Raw genomic sequence first — 19,047 nt, 5'->3', positions numbered from 1 at the left:
CCCCACTTAGCTTGGAAAAATAAGAAGAGGGGGCCCAGCATGGTAACCTAGAAGCTAAAGTCCTCACCTTGAATGTTCTGGGATCCCATATGGGCACCGGTTCTAATCCTGGAGGCCCCGCTTCCCATCCAGCTCCCTGCTTGTGGCCTGGGAAAGAAAGCAGTCGAAGACAGCCCACGTGGGAGACCGGAAGAAGTTCCTGGCTCTCGACTTCAGATTGACTCAGCTCCAGCTGTTGTGCTCACTTGGGGAGTGAATCATCAGACGGAAGATCTTCCTCTCTGTCTCTCCTCCTCTCTGTATATCTGTCTTTCCAATAAAAATAAATAAATCTTTTAAAAAAGAAGAAGAATGGGGGGGTGTTCATTTTGTTGTTTTGCTTCCAAAGTATCAGTATTGGGCCCAGCACAATAGCCTAGTGGGCTAAAGTTCTTGCCTTGATTGTGCTGGGATCCCATATGAGTGCCGGCTTGTGTCACAGTGACCCCACTTCCCATTTAGCTCCCTGCCTATGGCCTGGGAAAGCTGTCAAGAACAGCCCAAATTCTCGGGACCCTGCACTCGGTGTATCTAACTTTCCAATAAAATAAATAAGCCTCTTTGTGTGTGTGTGTGTGTGATATTGTTTAATTCTTTTAAAGACCAAGTTGAATCTCTTTGGCTTGGGAATAGTGCAGTAGAACAGGGTAACTATCGTTTAGTAATGATGCCGGGAGCCTCTCTCTTTTTTAAAGTATCAGTATTAAAATGTGGTTTACAGAAGAAATCAATTTTCCACTCATTCAACTGCTACCTTGCCATGGGTTTCAGTGTCATAAATTTGGGAGAAGAGTAAACACTAGACTTGTTTTCACAAAAATTCAAGCATCTTCCCATGTCCACCGTGCACCCTTCAGAGCCTACTCCCCTGTACTCCAGCTCTCTGTGCCCCAAGGCTGAGGAGTAAGTACCTAACTTTCAGTGCAACATCATGGAATAGTATTTAGAGGTGAGTACAAGTAATATAATTTCTCTATGATAAGGTCTGTGAGTACTTTTCCATTGATTATTTTGACACCTGCTGGGTTTTTTTTAGATTTATTTATTTTTATTGGAAAGGCAGATATACAGAGAGGAGGAGAGACAGAGAGGAAGATCTTCCATCCTATGATGCACTCCCCAAGTGACTTCAACAGCCAGAACTGAGCTGATCTGAAGCCAGGAGCCAGGAGCCTCGTCCAGGTTTCCCACGCAGGTGCAGAATATCAAGACTTTGGGCTGTCCTTGACTGCTTTCCCAGGAATAAGTAGGGAGCTGGATGGGAAGCAGGGCAGCTGGGACATGAACCGGCGTCCATATGGGATCCCGGCACTTGCAAGGCAAGGACTTTAGCTACTAGGCTACCATGCCAGGCCCTGCTGGTAAGATTTGATAACACAAGAGCTTCTAGAATGGAGCCTGTGAGTTCTGGAAGGCAGGCCCTCTGTCCCAACACCAGAAAATCACCATTTTCCTACCCTAAATCACCAAGCCTGGATTAACCCTCCTCCTCTTCCTGACACCCGCAGCTCAGGGCGGAGAAGGGAGGCATGCCCTTCAGGTACTGCACTTTATTCTATTTGCCTTTTTCCTTTGCTCAAACATTTACAGATCACGTGCCAGAATTCTTATTAAAGATACAGACAAAATCTAGCAGAAAACCAAATAAACATGTGAATCAAAAGGAACAGCCTATAGCTTCCTGCTCATGCGCCCAGGAAGATAGATGTCACAAATACCTGTGCTCCTGCTGTGGCTGCAGATCAGCCTTCCCACGTGAGACACAGCAGTGGAAGCAATGCAGAGCGCACACCTGACCGACCAGGCGGGCACCTCAGCAAAGAACTCAAAACACAGTGTGCAATCAGACTGGACTTTTCATGGATGTCGGGTGTGTGTTCCTCCCCCTACACCCTTTCTGCAACATTGCCAGGGCTTTCTGAGTGTGGGATCCCTCCCAGCTTCACAGGAGTCCCTTGGGGATGAGATTTCCTTAAGCTGTTGCCCTGCCCTGCTCCCCTTCCCCAGGGAGAGAGTTGGGACCTGCCTAACCAGACTATGGGACAATTGCAAGACTTCTGATACACAAAGCCTGGTTTGTTTCCAAGGCTTGCTTCCTTGTTCTGTCACACAGAAATTCCCATTGTCTTTGAATCATCACACACAGGGACTCATGTCTACCTGGCTGCCTTAACACTGACACCCACTTGGGGATCCTGGTTGGATTTAGCCTGGATTCAGCCTGGCCCAGCCCTGGCTGTGGTAGGCACTTTGGGGCAGTGAATCAATGGAAAGAAAATCTCTCCCTCTTCCTCTCTTTCTCCCTCTCCTTTTCCATACCCATCTTCACCCCCTTCTCTCCTTCTTCCTCTTTTTCTTTCTCATTTAGTCTTTCAAATAAATAGCTAATATATCTTTCTAAAATACAGCTTATCTGGCTGGACTGATCTGAAGCCAATCCAAAGCCAGGCTTCCAAGTCTGCCATGCGGTGGCAGGGTCCCAAAGACTTGGGCCATCCCCCACTGCTTTCCCAGGCCACAGTAGGGAGCTGGATTGGAAGTGAAAAAGCTGCTACACAAACCAACACCCATTATGGGATGCCAACACCTTCAGGCAGGGGATTAGTCTGTTGAACCATGTGCCACTTATACCTCACTGGGTGGGACACAAAGATTAGTTACTCCTCACTGGGGTATGGAAGATTTCTCTGCACACCCCTCCTAAACATGCTCACCTAAACTGTTGACATATATCCTGTTAGAATTATAGAGTTAGACCACCTGAAAAACAGCCAGGTTCAGCGAAATCATGCTTCAATGCTATAAACTGCTAAAGACTAAAATTAAAATAGGCATGAGACAGCTGAATAGCAATCTATAGCCATTTTAATGTATATAGAATACGGTTGAATGTAAACCAAAATTGAAATGTCTATGAAGAAGTCACAGGTTGTGGTTGAGAACCTGCATTTTCCTATTAACATATTGGTTAATCAATACCATGTCAATTAGTGCCATAATGTTGTAAATGGTTGGAAATATTATGTTGGGACTTTTAATTGATTGGAATGATACTCTGCCGGCTCTACCTTCAGACCAGAGATGGTTTCACCAAGAAACCATTGAACTTACCAGGTCAATAAGATGCTGGACTTTATGCTTGGTAAATACCTCCAATGAAAGAATGTCAACTGAATTTGAACTATGGAAATGCAACAAGGTGGAGCAATCCACCGTGGGGGGAGGGTTTTGGGAGCGGCGGGGGGAATCCCAGTGCATAAAAAAAATGTATCACATAATGCAATGTAATTAGTTTTTTAAAAAAGGAAATGCAATAAAAATATATGTTAGAAAAGAGAGAGAGAGAGAGAAAAAAGAACCATGTGCCAAAACTTAGCAATTTTTTTCTTTTTTAAAGAGAAAAAAAAATGAATTAAATAACTCTAAATATTTCTATTATGATTACTTTTAGGCAGGAAGTTTTTTGCTTGATTTTTTTTTTTCCGCAACACATGACAATTCTCCCAACCCAATTTTAAGACTTTTTCCTTACTGAAAAACCAGCATAAGCCCTCTTGCTGTGTTCAACTTATCAGTTTAACTTTGTCTTAACCTTGTCTGAACTCCGCGGTGCTTTCAAAGGAACTCTACTCTCCTGTCACAATTGATATACTTTGTCACAGTGCATGTGGTGTGCAAATTTGTAGAATTTGTAGCTGTATTCATTTATTTTACTACCACTCCTGATCACAGCTTCTCTGCAGCCTCAGGACACTGAGCGAGCATGCAGTAACTTAAAACTACATTATAAATAACTCCAAAAGGGTAAGGGAGACAGGTCTATAAATGGAATAGGAAAGATCTGAAGGGCCAGCTCCATGATCCAAATCAGCTTGAGTGCTGCCAACAAAGTTTATGGTCATCTTCTAGAAGGGTCAGGAAATTTCTATCAAAGGACTTGGACTTTAGAAAAGAGACTAGCTTACAGTCTTGTTAAAGAGAAAATCCGAAGAGAAATTGCCTACTTTTTTTTTTAAAGAAAAAGTAAGCATTGTCAAAACTAGCAAAACTTAGCCTGACAATTTTTTTTTTTTTTTTTAATATTTGGGGTGGATTTTGACCTAGTGGTTAAGTCATAGTTAAGTCACAGTTGAAACACCAACATCTCCTATCAGAGTATATGGGTTCATGGAAGATCCAAAAAAAAAAAGATCCTTGGGCCCTGTGTGGTGGCCCAGCGGCTAAAGTCCTCACCTTGAACACACTGGGATCCCACATGGGTGCCAGTTCCTGTTCTGGTTGCTCCATTTCCCATTCAGCTCCCCGCTTGTGGTCTGGGAAAGCAGTCAAGGACGGCCCAATGCCTTGGGATCCTGGACCTGCTTGGGAGACCTGGAAGCAGCTCCTGGCTTTGGATCAGCTCAGCTCCAGCCATTGCAGTCACTTGGGGAGTACATCATGGGACGGAAGATGTTCCTCTCTGTCTCTCCTCCTCTCTGTGTATCTGACTTGCTAATACATAAATAAATCTTAGAAGAAGAAGAATCAGGAGAAGGAGGAGGGGGGAGGAGGGGGAGGAGGGGGAGGAGGGGGAGGAAAATAAGAAGAAGAAGAAGAGGAAGAAGAAGAAGAGGAAGAAGCAGCAGCAGCAGCTGCCGCCACCCCTGGCTCCTGGCTTTGGATAGGCTCAGCTTCAGCTGTTGTGGCCATCTGGGGAGTAAACCAGCAGATGTAAATTCTTTCTGTCTTTCCTTCACTCCCTAAATCTGCCTTTCCAGGTTAAAAAAATAATAATTAAACAAAAGTTACTCTTTAAAAACAAAAACAAAGGAGGCACAATTAGAGGCAGTTGCTTATGCCACCACATGCATCCTGTATCTGAGTACCAGTTCAGTCCCCGCTACCCTGCTTCCAATCTGCTTCAGGTAATATGTGGCTGGGAAGGCGGCAGCAGATGTCCCAAGTCTTGGGCCCCTCCCACCGACATTAGAGACACAGTTGGAGTTCCTGGTTCCTGGCTTTGGCCTGACCCAAATCTGGCTGTTATAACCTTTTCAGGAGAGGAAGGATGGTGAAAGTACCTCCAGAGGGATTGGTGAAATGGGGTACTTCTTGAAAAGGAGAGAGGGAGAGACCCAAATAAATAAGTCTTTAAGAGAAAAGGGGGGTTGGGCCCGGCGGCGTGGCCTAGCAGCTAAAGTCCTCGCCTTGAAAGCCCCGGGATCCCATATGGGCGCCGGTTCTAATCCCGGCAGCTCCATTTCCCATCCAGCTCCCTGCCTGTGGCCTGGGAAAGCAGTTGAGGACGGCCCAATGCATTGGGACCCTGCACCCGCGTGGGAGACCCAGAAGAGGTTCCAGGTTCCCGGCTTCGGATCGGCGCGCATCGGCCCGTTGCGGCTCACTTGGGGAGTGAATCATCGGATGGAAGATCTTCCTCTCTGTCTCTCCTCCTCTGTGTATATCTGGCTGTAATAAAATGAATAAATCTTTAAAAAAAAAAAAAAAAAAGAGAAAAGGGGGGGCTCGGCAGCGTGGCCTAGTGGCTAAGGTCCTCGCCTTGATCCCATATGGCCGCTGGTTCTAATCCCGGCAGCTCCACTTCCTCTCTGTCTCTCCTCCTCTCAGTATATCTGACTTTGTAATAAAAATGGAATAAATCTTAAAAAGAGAGACACAAATTTAAAAAAAAAAGAAAAAAGGGGGAGGGCAAGCTAATCCTCCACTTACAAGCATTGGTATCCCATATAGGCACTGGTTTGTGTCCTGCCTACTTACAGCTCACGGCATGGGAAAGCAGTGGAGGATGGTCCAAGAATTTGAGACCCTGCATCCACATGGGAGACCCACAAGAAACTCCTGGCTCCCGGCTTCAGATCAGCTCAGTTCTGTCCTTTGCAGGCTTTTGGGGAGTGAACCAGTGAATGGAAGATCTTTCTCTTTCTGTCTTCCCTTCTTTCTGTAAATCTGCCTTTCCAATCAAAATAGCTAAATCCACAAAAAGAAAGAAAAAACACTAGAAATATGAAGTCTGCTAATGACCTGGGAAAAATAGCAGATGATCCAAGTACTTATGTTCCATGTGGCTGATTTGGCTGGAGTTCCTGGCCTAGTGCTGGTTGTTGCAGCCATTTGCAGGTGAACCAGCAGATGGAAGGCTTCTGTCTCTCTCTCTCTCTCTCTGTGTAGTCTTCTTTTCAAGTAAATAAATCTTAAAAAAAAAAAGTGTAGACATCAGCAAATCCTACAGACTTTTCCTGCGAAACGGTTTCTTACTTCCTAAAGCATTCCTTTAAAAAAAAAAAAAAAGATGTATTTGTTTGAAAGGCACAGTTACAGAAAAAGGTGGGGGGAGAGAAAGAGAGAGAGAGAGAGAGAGAGAGAGAGATCTTCATTCGTGGTTCACTCTCCAAATGCCCTCAGAAGTTGGGGCTGGAACAAGCAGAGATCAGAAGTCTAGAACTCGATCTGGGTCTCCTATATGAATAGCAGAGACACAGGTATTTTTGCCGTTTTCCACTGCTCTCCCAAAAGTATTCATTTTTAATTTTTTTAGATTTAGCCACATCTTTATTTCTTTATCTTTCCTTCTCCCATAATAATCCAACCTTGTGATCCCTAAATTATTCTTTCTGTAACAATGTTTTGATGAGGATCTATTTGCTCTTAGTGAATTCCTTGAAGTTTTGATTTGTTTGAAAATTCTGTTCAGACATCCAATCCCTTGCCAAAGCGAGTCAAATAAACCCAGCTTCTTTGACGACAAGCTTGTTTCCAGTAGTATTTGGTACATGGGCTTTGACAAAGATGATCAGATTTCTCTACTACCAACTGACCATATAAAGAATACATGCATGTGTGTATATATACATTTATGTAAGTGTATGTTATATTAAAGGAATATTAAATATAAATATATATCAATATATTTACATATTCTATGCATATAAAGGGTCTTCGAAAAGTTCATGGACAATGACATTATGTAAAAACTCTAGCTAATGAAGGCTCAAGTGCCTGGGCCCTAACCACCTACATGGGCGACCAGGATGGAATTCCAATCTCCTGTTTAGCTTGGCCTGGCCCAGCCCTGGCTGTTGTGAGCATCTGAGGACTGAGCCGGCAGAGGAAAATCACATTATCTCTCTGTCCCTCCCTCTTTCCAATAAATAAAAACAATTAAATACACAGTAAAAATACTTTCCCTTGATTTCCTTTTTTTTTGGCACTGAAATAATCTTTCATTTTTTTCTCATGAATTTTTTGAAGTATCCTCTGTATCCCCAAGGGAACAAAAATAGCTTCTGGCTTTAAATTTTTATTATAGAAAATGCCAAACATTTATAGAAAAACTGCTATAATGAACCCCTGTATATTCATCACACAGGTTCAACAATAATTAATTTCATGTTTCAATTTTTTTTTTTTAAGATTTATTCATTTTATTACAGCCAGATATACACAGAGGAGGAGAGACAGAGAGGAAGATCTTCCGTCCGATGATTCACTCCCCAAGTGAGCCGCAACAGGCCGATGCGCGCCGATCCAAAGCCGGGAACCTGGAACCTCTTCCGGGTCTCCCACGCGGGTGCAGTGTCCCAATGCATTGGGCCGTCCCCGACTGCTTTCCCAGGCCACAAGCAGGGAGCTGGATGGGAAATGGAGCTGCCGGGATTAGAACCAGCGCCCATATGGGATCCTGGGGCTTTCAAGGCGAGGACTTTAGCTGCTAGGCCATGCCGCCGGGCCCATTTCAATTTTATTTTAGCATTATATCCCCACCTTCTGCAACCTGTTATCCAAAAGCAAATCCCCAATAGCATGCCTTTTCATTTTATTTTATTTTATTTTATTTTATTTTATTTTATTTTATTTTATTTTATTTTATTTTTTTCTTTTTAAGATGAGTGTCTAAAGAACAAGAACTGGACCTAGCATGGAAGCCTAGTGGCTAAAGTCTTCACCTTGCATGCACCACTGTCGGTTCGGTTTGGATCCTGGCTGCTCCACCTCCCTTCCAGCTCCCCGCCTGTGGTCTGGGAAAGCAGCCGAGGACGGCCCAAAGCCTTGGGACCCTGCAGGACAGCCCAAAGCCTTGGGACCTTGCACCCGTGTGGGAGACCTGGAGGAGGCTCCTGACTTTGGATCAGCTCATCTTCACATGGAGAGTGAACCAGTGGATGCAAACTCTTCTCTGTTTTTCTTCATCTCTATACAGATCTCTGACTTTCCAATGAAAATATATTAATAAATCTTTAAAAAGTACCACTTTCACACTATTAATATTAGCAATAATTTTTGTAAATCAGCAAGTATCCAGTAAGTATTCATCAGCATTCAAATCTCCCCAATTGTTTCATAGTTTTATTTTGTTTTTTTTTTCAGGTAGGCTCCAGTAAAGTCCATATTCTGTGACTGGTGCTTCTTAAGTCCCTTTTAATCTATAGGTTCTTTTCCATCTTTTTTCTGAAATGTATTTAAGAACCCAGGTTGCTCTTTGTGGAGAGTATTTTCAGTCCGAATTTACAACTCTGAGATGTTCTTTGATGTCTTCTGGCTTTCCTGAAAATTTGTAGCTAAATCCAGAGCAACAGTTAATCAGATTCAAACTAAAGTTTTTGTTTATTTTTATTTTTTGCAAAGTTGCCTTATAAAGTTGTATGCTCCACCTCTGATGAGAGAATCATAATATTTATCTTTCTTTTTGTAATAGATTACAACTATTAAAGATCATTGCCTGAACACTTTAATTCATCAGAAGTTACAAAGTACTGGCATTCTAATTATGCTGCTCTTTCTTCATTTGCTTATTGTAATAGCCTTGTAAAGAGAAACATTCCCTTTATTTAACTTAAATAATTTGGTTGAAGATATATTGAATTTTTGCAATGGAATTTCTTGTAATATGGCCTCATGACTCAGAGAAAAACTAAATTTGTCAGATAGATGATAATGGTACTTGTATGTAAATACGAATATGAGGAGTATACTGTGTGGACCTCTCACTTCTGAATGTGAAGGAAATCGGTACAAATGCCTTAGTGATGTTATTTGGAATCAACCCTTCTGTTAACTTCCCTTGGCAAATATTAATGATGATGAAGGTCAGGAATTTGGTTTTGTGGTGAAGATGCCTGTATCAGATATCCCATATCCCATAACAGAGTGCCCGGGTTTGATATTCAGCTCTGCTCCTTATTCCAGCAGATCTGGGAGGCAGCAGGTGACGGCTAAGAGATAAAGTTACTGCCACCCACAGGAGACCTGGGTGGGATTTCTAACACCCAACTTTGGCCAGGGTTACTGAGGACATCTGGAGAGAAAAACCAGTAGATAGAAATTTTCTGTCTCTCTGCCTTACAGATAAATTTAAAAACATTAAAATTTTTTTTTAAAAAGATGATGACCCTGGGTATTCCTTGATTGCAATTTCTTAGAAGGTAGGGAGATTGTGTTACCACAAAGAAACATGTTTCAAAATTTGTCTCTCAGTTTATCTAATTTCTTCTTCCATATGAGTGAGTACCTTCAAAAAAATCCAACTTCCATCTCTTCTTCACCTCCCTGCCTGTGTTAGCCTTCTCAGGAGCTTGCATGTCTGTGTATCAGAGAGGGAGAGAGGGACAGAGGGAGAGAGGGAGAGAGGGAGATGGGGAGAGAGGGAGAGAGAGGGAGAAAGGGAGAGGGGGAGAGAGGGAGAGGGGGAGAGGAGGAGAGAGAGAAAGGAATTACTATGCAAAGTAAGGGAATGAAAACGGGGGAGGTAGAGGGACCAACAGCTGCAAGGATCTGACTGTGTAGACTGATCAAACCCTCACCCTAAACAACTCAGTGCTCAGATTTCTTCTCTTGGCAGCTGATTTTTCAGCCCATCTGAAACACTGCAAAGATGGGGGAGGGACCATGAACCAGCTCTGCTATGGTTGTTCACATGGGCCTTCCAGATCCTCTGTGTGGAAATTATATGCACCATCCAATGGAGAACAGACAAGGGAAGTGAGTGACAGGCACCCAACTGCACACCGCAATAACTGAAGGTCAGGGACTCCCTCCTGAGAACGCATAACAGCTGCCCAGAGCAGAGAATGACTATAGAGCCAGAGAAGCTAGATCCCTGTGTGTGACTTTCCTGTTGAATTTCTCCCACCTTCCCCCCTTGGCACCCTACACTCCATATTCTCTCTAATCTTTCCGCCCTCCCCACTCCTACACCCTACCCCCTCCAATGTTCCTGGAATTTTGGACTTCGCTATTTTTAAAACCGTCAACTCGGTAGCCACTTCCCTCCCCCGCTCAGCTGTCCGGCACTCCCGCCAGCCATTTACTCCCTTCCCCCACAGCGAACCTTCCCTGGCTCCCTGACCTTCCCGTGTGAGACCGCAGCCGAGCTGGGGACCTGGGGGAGACATGGAGAAAGAGACGGGGGACCCTCTGGTTGGAGCAGACTGACAGAGTAGGCAGCCATGGCTGGAGAATTGGATATCAGAGTCATGTTTGACCTCTGGAAACAGTAAGTCCAAATGAAATTGCAATTCCTTTGATAAACTTTTGGATGGAAGTTAGACTTTTTGAGAAAATTACAGACATTGGTTTGGATGGTTCTGATCCCAAAGTTAAGATCTCTCTATACCTAGATACTACAATTTCCATTTCTTCAGCTCTCATTTCTTTCTAGCTTCTAATCTCTGTCCATTTGAACTTTACTTCTCTGTCTCTGGCATCTCCTTCACCTTGTCACCCTAGGACTTGCAATGAAGTCTGGGGAGGAGTTGCTCACCCCTCTATTCTGTAGTTTTCTCGTTGTGGCCAAATCGGACCTCTGATGATTAGTCATCAACGTGCCTGCCCCCAGTCCCTACTTAGCAATGCCCTTCACATTGGACTTCTGAGGCCTGAGGCTAGCCCTTGCAAGAAACTATGTCTTTATCCCAAACTCCAGTCCCTCTGACTGACTCTCCCTCCTGCAGAGTTTCCCCCAATCACATCCTTAGTCCGAAAGACAGGAGTTTGGTCCAATAAGAGCTGACCCCTCCCCTAATTTTAGTAAAAGACTAAAAGACTGATAATTTAGGATTTTCCAGGGAAGATTAAGAGTAGGTCTCCAGTTAAGTTTGGAAAAATACAAGTGTTGACTTCAAAAAAATCAAATACTGATTGGCATACCTGATGTGTACCACCTTATTCCTAACCGCAGCTGTTTAGAGCAGGTGAGAGATTGGGCCCCTTCTCATTTGAATAGTGAGGTTTTGGAAGGCAAGAATGACCCATTTTGCTCCTTCTTGTGTTCTTCTGACACAAAAAAGAAAAGAAGAAGAAGAAGAAACATCTAGAGGATGGCACAGCCCCTGGAGGGTGGCCTCTCCTGATGGGGAAGGAGGAATAAAAGTGTGTTTCTCAAGTGTTTCCAGATGGAAATCTACTTGGAAACTCTCCTGGGAAGAGTGAGCTCTGATGCACCTCCACAGTTCCTCCACTTCTGACAGAACCGCTGTTTGGTAGCTCCAGATGGGGCAACGCCTGGACTCTGCCCCAGCGAGGTCACTCAACCCTCCCTCCACCCCCACCAAGGGGTATTGCACAAGGGACCTGTACGTGGCCTGGAGCTGGGCACCCCGGTCCCAATTAGAGTTTGGGAAGCCCCATTCTCCCCAAACCCCAGGCTGCTCACCCTTTTCTTGATCTCCCCAGATTCTCCTCGCATCATCCTGGCCAATTTGCAACTCTTCTCTTTCTCCATGCCCAGCCAAATCTCTTTTTTCAGTCACTCACAGGACGCCCGGTCAAAATCCACTAGGTAGGAGGGTCGTCAGCTGGGAAGAACCGGCGCCTGGGGGGACTTGGCTGGATAGGTATGGGGCATCCAGGACAGTCCCCTAGCCCCCGGCCCCCCCATGGCAGTCCCCCAACTCTAAGCATACTCACTCTCCTGCTGCTCCTCTGTGGACATGGTAAGGAGGGGCCAGGGAAGGGTGTGGGGGAAGCCAGGGGGTTAGGCTGGCTGCTGTGTAGGAAGGGGTGTGTGCATGCCAGAGCCTGAGTAAGGCAAGGCCCTCGCATTGGTCTAGGGGACAGTTCAAGTGCCAGCTAGATTTGGGAAAGGATCTCTGGGAAGAGTTTGGCGGCCAGGGAGAAGGGATCACACACTTTTCATAAGACCGAGGGGGTACAGGGCCAGGGAGCAAACGGGGAAAGACGCTCAGCCAGGTTTAGGAACGGCTGGAGTCTCTGGAACAGATCTCAAAGTTATGAGCAGATAGATTCTGGTTGGAGCGGGGAAATACGGGGACCCGTTTACAATGTTCTTCTCCCTTCCGTCCTCAGCTCAATCCCAATGCAAGATCCTCCGCTGCAATGCTGAGTATGTATCATCCACCCTGAGCCTTAGAAGCGGGGGTTCTCCTGGAGGGCTTCGAGGAGGAGGCAGTGGTGGTCGAGCAGCAGGAGCCGGCTCCAGCGGCCTCTGTCGGGCGCTGCGCTCCTACGCGCTCTGCACTCGGCGCACCGCTCGCACCTGCCGCGGGGATCTTGCCTTCCACTCGGCGGTGCACGGCATCGAAGACCTAATGATCCAGCACAACTGCTCCCGCCAGGGCCCCACGGCTCCTCCCCCGCCCCGGGGCCCTGCCCTTGCAGACGCAGGTCCTGGTCCCCTAACCCCAGACCCCTGTGACTACGAAGGCCGGTTTTCCCGGCTGCATGGTCGTGCCCCGGGCTTCTTGCATTGCGCCTCCTTCGGGGACCCCCACGTACGCAGCTTCCACCATCACTTTCACACGTGCCGTGTCCAAGGAGCTTGGCCCCTGCTGGATAACGACTTCCTCTTTGTCCAGGCCACCAGCTCCCCCGTGGCAAAGGGGGCCAACGCCACCACCACCCGGAAGGTCAGGGTCTCAATTTTCCTTCAGCCCGCTTTTCAGGGTTACTCTCGCTGCTTCCCCAATCCTTCCCCAATCCTCCCTCCCCTTGCCCCAGCAATGCTCCCAATTCCAACTCCCACATCTGCCCCCTCCACCCCACTACCAAAGTCTTGTTCGTGTGAGTCACTTTGCCTTCACTGGAACGTCCCTCAAATGCAGAAAATTACTAGGGAAAAAAAACCAGGGGCAGCAGAGCTGAGTTTTAAAGAAGGGAAACATCCTTCTCCTTAGGAAATTGAGACCAGAGAGAAAGGTTGAGTGGGAATGAAGCGCTGGAGTCCTGACTGATGTGTGGGGGTAGGAGGCCTGATTAGGAACCCCCACACGAACCACTTGAACCATTTTCTGTCTTACCCTCATCACAGCTCACCATAATTTTTAAGAACATGCAAGAATGCATTGATCAGAAGGTCTACCAGGCTGAGGTGGACAATCTTCCTGCAGCCTTTGAAGACGGTTCCATCAACGGAGGTGACCGGCCTGGGGGCTCAAGTCTGTCCATTCAAACTGACAACCCTGGGAGCCACGTGGAGATCCGAGCCGCCTACATCGGCACAACTATAATCATCCGGCAGACGGCTGGGCAGCTCTCCTTCTCCATCAGGGTGGCGGAGGAGGTGGCCAGGGCCTTCTCAGCCGAGCAGGACCTGCAGCTCTGTGTTGGAGGGTGCCCTCCAAGCCAGCGACTCTCCCACTCAGAGTGCAGCCGCAGGGGAGCTGTCAGCATAGACACTGCCCGACAGCTGTGCAAGGAGGGGCTTCCGGTGGAAGATGCTTACTTCCATTCCTGTGTCTTTGACGTTTTGATCTCTGGTGACCCCAACTTCACGGTGGCGGCTCAGGCGGCTCTGGAGGACGCCCGGGCCTTCCTGCCAGACTTGGAGAAGCTGCATGTCTTCCTCTCGGATGCTGGGGTCCCTGTCTCCTCAGCAACCCTCTTAGCCTCACTCCTTTCTGGGCTCTCTCTTCTGTGGCTTTGCTTCCAGTAAGTAGGTCAGCAATTCCATGACTGGTGTGCAAATTGTTCAGGGATAGACACTGGCATGAAAGAAAATAAAGAACTGCTGAAGGAAACGGTGTGGCTTGGAGACACATGAAGCAATGCGTTTATCCAGGGTCAGATGTGGCTACAGTCCAGGGTGAAAAGGCACACAGAGTAAGGATTTCGGCAAGATTTCTGGATGCTAGACCTCAGCAGGACTTCTTCACCAGCCTTTCCAATCCCATTTTATAGCAAACAGATGGTTTCAATCCATCTAGTCCCGACATTACTTCTACCAGTGTGGAGGTGATAGGGTCCCAATGACCCATGAAGATTTAAGGGTTGAGATTATTTTAGAGAGAGCGATATTTCACATCTGACAGTTCACTCCTGCAAATGGCTGCCACAGCTAGGTCTGGACCAAGCCAGAAGCCAGAAGGCAGGAACTAGATCTCATTCACTCACATGGGTGGCAGTGGCCCAAGTATCTAGTCCATCATCCACTGCCTTCCCAGGCACATTAACAAGCAGCTGGATCTGATAGAGCAGCCAAGACTATGACTGACATTCTGGTCTCAAAAGTGGCTGCTTGGGCCTGGCATGATAGCTTAGTGGCTTAAGTCCTCGCCTGGGATCTCATATGGGCACCAGTTCATATTCCAGAGACCCTGCTTCTCACCCAGCTCCCTGCTTGTGGCCTGGGAAAGCAGTTGAGGATGGCCCAAAGCCTTGGGACCCTGCACCCATGTGGGAGACTGGGAAGAAGCTCCTGGCTCCTGGCTTTGGATCAGCTCAGCTCTGGCCATTGTGGTCACTTGGGGAGTAAATCATCAGATAGAAGATCTTCCTCTCTGTTTCTCCTCCTCTCTGTGTGTCTGACTTTGCAATAAAAATAAATAAATCTTAAAAAAAAACTGTAGGAAGGCCCTTATCTCTATTTGTATAATAGGGGACAACTGAAGCACACACAGAAAGGTTGGCTTTCCCAATCACACAGTAAGTGCTAGATCCAGAAACTCAGTTCTTAACTATTACACTAAATGAATTTTGGTTGTAGAGCTGAGCAGAGAAGGATAGGGAAGGCAGTTAGTGCTACCACAAAAGCTACTCTCTTCTCATATGAAGCCAAATTCAGGCTCTGAGAAAGGAATGCAAAGCTCAGATTTGAAGCAAGGTAGCTTGTCAAAGAAGGGTGTTCAGAAGCAGCAGCACTGTGCTAAGCAAATTAAGGAAGGAGGGATATTATTTTGTTTTTATTTTGAAAGGCAGTTTTGCAGAGAGGAGAGGCAGGAGAAAGATCTTCCAAGCACTGATTCACTCCCCAAATGGCAGCAATGGCTAGAGCTGAGCTAATCCGAAGTCAGAAGCCAGGAGCTTCTCCTGGGTCTTCCATGCATGTGTGGGGTCCCAAGGGTTTGAGCCATCTTCTGCTGCCTCTCCAGGTCATAAACAGGGAGCTGAATGGGAAGCAGGGCAGCTGGGACACAAATCGGTGTCCATCTGGGATGCTGGCACTAGTAGGTGGAGGATTAGCCAACACACCAACCCAGAGGAGTAACGTTTTTATTTAGTATCTTCCCCTGGTTTCTGAGCTCAGCCTCTCCCTTGAGAGGCTATCTTTGAGACCTCTGTCCCTCCAAGAGCTAATCAGACATTCACTGTTATTTGCACCCTCTTCTCTCAGTCCCACCCACCTGACCAAACCCTCCCTGCACACATGCACGCACACGGGCCCATGCCTTCCAGACCAGGTGTCTTATCTGTTCTCCCATTTGTCTTCCGCAGATTTTCAACCCTGTTCCTTGCTCTGCACCCACTCTACAGAAACAAACTGTGGCTAATCTAGGTAACCTGTTCTAAGGAAGAAAAACGAAAGAAGTATCAGAGCCAGGTTACTCTTAAAGATAACTCATATATTTTTTAAAGGTTTATTTCTTTTGATTGGAAAGGCAGATTTACAGGGAGAAGGAGAGACAGAAAGATGTTCTGTCTGCTGGTTCATTCCCAAGTGGCCACAACAGCCAGAGCCAGGAGCCAGGAGCTTCTTGTGGGCCACTCACGTTCACTCCCCTAGAGTGAAGGTTTAACTCTCCAAGTGAGGGTTTAACCACTGAGCCATAGTGCCAGCTCCCAATGTCTGGCATTTTAAATCACCCCTCTTGAAGAATTGTTCTTTTAATTGGTTCCCTGAACTCAAAAGAGTAACTTTATTCCCTAGCTGTAGCAATTTTTCTTTTTTAAAAGGATTTATTTTATTTTTATTAGAAAGTCAGATACCTAACAAAGAAAAGACAGAGACAGAACAGGTCAATTCATCACCTCAGCTATATGAAGGCAGCGAAATACTGGACAAAGGGAGACTCTATGATGGACTATGTCAATCAGTGGATTCTTCAACAACCTCATCGTGCCTGGAGTGGCAAGACTGGCAGTGATTCATAACTGGTGAACTATCAAAACCACTTGAGCAAGGATCTCAGAGCATGCCCACATCGGGGACCTGGGTGGGTGGGAGATTGGGTGGGGCTTCTCCCTCAATATTCCCTTTACCTCAGATATATGATGGAAACAATAGGGAAATAATAGTCTTACCCACTTTCCCACAGCCCTTGTACCTTTTTACCCTAATTAACAATGTAAAGATTGTCAAACATATAATAAAAAAAACATGAAAAAAAAGAAAGTCAGATATACAGAGAGGAGCAGAGACAAAGAGGAAGCTCTTTTGTCCATTGATTCACTCCCCAAGCAGCCACAATGGCCGGTGCTGCACCGATCCGAAGCCAGGAGCCAGGAACCTCTTCTGGGTCTCCCACGTGGGTGCAGGGCCCCAAGGCTTTGGGCTGTCCTCGACTGTTTTCCCAGGCCACAAGCAGGGAGCTGGATGGGAAGCGAGGCCATCATTTCTCCAAAAAGAAAATAAATAAATCTTAAAAAAAAAAAAAAAAAAAAAAAAAAAAAACTCCTGGCTCCTGGCTTCAGATTAGCTCAGCGTCAGCTGTTGTGTCCACCTGGTGCGAGAAACAGCACATGGAAGATCTTTCTTTCTCTCCCGCTCTCTGTATATTTGCCTTTCCAATAAGAATAAAGAAATCTTTGGAGAAAGGAAGATACCAACACCACCAAATGTTGCCATGATATGAATTTTCCTAATATGCTGTTAGATGTAAGATGGTATAACCTCTTTGTTAAAAGCTTGGCAATCTCTTTCAGAGGAAGCATACACTAGCCATGATATGATATGATATGATATCATATGATATGATATATTATATAAACATATATAAATAATATATATCAACACACAAAGTTGAACACACATGTTCATAACAGTTTTATCTATAATAACTAAAAACTGAGAATAACTAAACAAGTGAAGGATACACCAATTGTGGCAAATTCATAGAACAGATTGCAACGAAACAGAACAAACTCCTGATATACAGAAAACATGGACGGATCTCACAATAATAATGCAAGTGAAAGAACCCCATGCCCACCCAAAGCATAAATACTGTTTGCTCCCCTTGGCCACCTACATAAAATTATAGAAAATGCACACCAGTATATAAGGCAGAAAAAGAATGTCAATGCCTGCTTGGAAATGAGGGGAAGAGGAGCATAAGGAAACTGCTGGGAGGGGCAGACAAGACCACGGTCCTGAGTGTGGAGTTATGTCACTGGCACACATCAGACCCCACACAAAGAGACATTTATAAATGTGTGCAATTTATCACACGTCAACTATACCTCAATAAAAATGTAACTTAAAAATAGGCATCCTACATTTCAGTCTTCCTTTGGTGCATCAGACACAGGCTTATAACGAAAACAAAGCCAAAAGCAGAGTTCTTCCAGAAAAACACAGAAAATAAGAGGATGACAGGATAAGGCAAAGAGGATGTTTTATTTAATTGTGTTATGGTCTGTTCTCTGTTCTCGTTACAAAGATCTTATTTGTTCCTCAAGAAAATCATTCTCAGGGTGGGAGGTCACAGAAAGGACATTTTCCAGTTTAAAAACAATGACTTGGGGTTCTGTCCTTCTACCTCATCATAGACAGCAGGTGGCGCTGGTGATTTAAAAATTATTCACTGTGGGGCCTGAAGGGCTGTTTCTAAAGCTATAGTATGTCGACCATTTAAAAGGATATATTTACAGATATTTAACAACTGATGTTTCAGAAATTAAATGAATTTATGTGCATAATAAGCTAATTACACTGTTTAAATATAATACTTCACAACAAACAAGGGTGGTTCAAGAAACAAAATATACTATTGGGCTCCACCATGGATATTATTTACAGTGTTAGCAATGTGAATACCAACCACTGATTTTGTTAAAAGAGTAATAGAAGTCTACCTGGAAGGTAATCATGGGGGAAAGGAAAATGAAATACAATGTGATAACAATATTTAAAATTGCCAGACCCAGTATGATGGCTCAATGACTAAATCCTCATCTTGCAAGCACTGGGATCCCACATGAACATCAGTTCATATCCTGGCTGCTCAACTTCCCATCCAACTCCCTCCTTATGGCCTGGGAAAGCAGTAGAGGATGGTCTAAAGCCTTGGGACTCCTACATGGGAGACCCAGAAGAAGCTCCTGGATTCAGATCAGCTCAGCTCAGGCTGATCTTTCTCTCTCTCTTCTCTCTGTAAATCTGATTTGCCTTTGCAATGGATGGGAAGTGGAGTAGCCAGAATACAAACCAGTGTTCATGTGGGATCTTGGCACACACAAGGCAAGGACTTAAGCTACTAGGCTACCATAGAAGGCCCATAAATTAATTTTTTTTAAAGATTTTATTCATTTTTATTGGAAAGCCGGATATACAGAGAGGAGGAGAGATAGAGAGGAAGATCTTCCATCCGATGATTCACTCCCCAAGTGAGTGCAACGGCCAGTGCTGCGCTGATCCGAAGCCGGGATCCAGGAACCTCTTCCGGGTCTCCCATGCGGGTGCAGGGTCCCAAGGTATTGGGCCGTCTTCGAATGCTTTCCCAGGCCACAAGCAGGGAGCTGGATGGGAAGTGGAGCTGCCGGGATTAGAACCGGCACCCATATGGGATCCCGGGGTTCAAGGCGAGGACTTTAGCTGCTAGGCCACACCGCCGGGCCCAA

The 19,047-nt window shown here is 45.6% G+C and overlaps 1 protein-coding gene across 3 annotated transcripts; it reads left to right on the top strand.

The window, feature by feature from the left end:
• Positions 1 to 10,315: 10,315 nt before the first annotated feature.
• On the top strand, positions 10,316 to 13,924 carry HJV (hemojuvelin BMP co-receptor). Of its 3 annotated transcripts, none has more exons than XM_058660172.1 (4): positions 10,316 to 10,528; positions 11,780 to 11,966; positions 12,340 to 12,899; positions 13,301 to 13,924. In XM_058660172.1, exons 2-4 carry the CDS (start codon positions 11,870 to 11,872, stop codon positions 13,922 to 13,924), a joined length of 1,281 nt encoding a protein of 426 aa, XP_058516155.1. In that variant the 5' UTR covers positions 10,316 to 10,528; positions 11,780 to 11,869. The 3 variants fall into 3 exon arrangements, with proteins under 3 accessions (XP_058516155.1, XP_058516156.1, XP_004581883.2); XM_058660173.1 differs by having other exon boundaries at positions 10,318 to 10,528; positions 11,707 to 11,812; XM_004581826.2 differs by lacking the exon at positions 11,780 to 11,966 and having other exon boundaries at positions 10,318 to 10,528.
• The last annotated feature ends 5,123 nt before the right edge of the window (positions 13,925 to 19,047 follow it).

This window comes from Ochotona princeps, chromosome 2 (assembly GCF_030435755.1).
Source record: "Ochotona princeps isolate mOchPri1 chromosome 2, mOchPri1.hap1, whole genome shotgun sequence".
Classification (NCBI taxonomy): domain Eukaryota; kingdom Metazoa; phylum Chordata; class Mammalia; order Lagomorpha; family Ochotonidae; genus Ochotona; species Ochotona princeps.
Note: the sequence above shows the minus strand (reverse complement) of the source record. Positions and strands in the feature narration are given on the sequence as shown.

Coding starts and splice junctions, on each gene's coding strand:
- HJV (XM_058660172.1), top strand. CDS start 11,870: ATGGGGCATCCAGGACAGTCCCCTAGCCCCCGGCCCCCCCATGGCAGT. Junction 11,967..12,339: donor GCTGCTCCTCTGTGGACATG/GTAAGGAGGGGC, acceptor TTCCGTCCTCAG/CTCAATCCCAATGCAAGATC. Junction 12,900..13,300: donor ACGCCACCACCACCCGGAAG/GTCAGGGTCTCA, acceptor CCCTCATCACAG/CTCACCATAATTTTTAAGAA.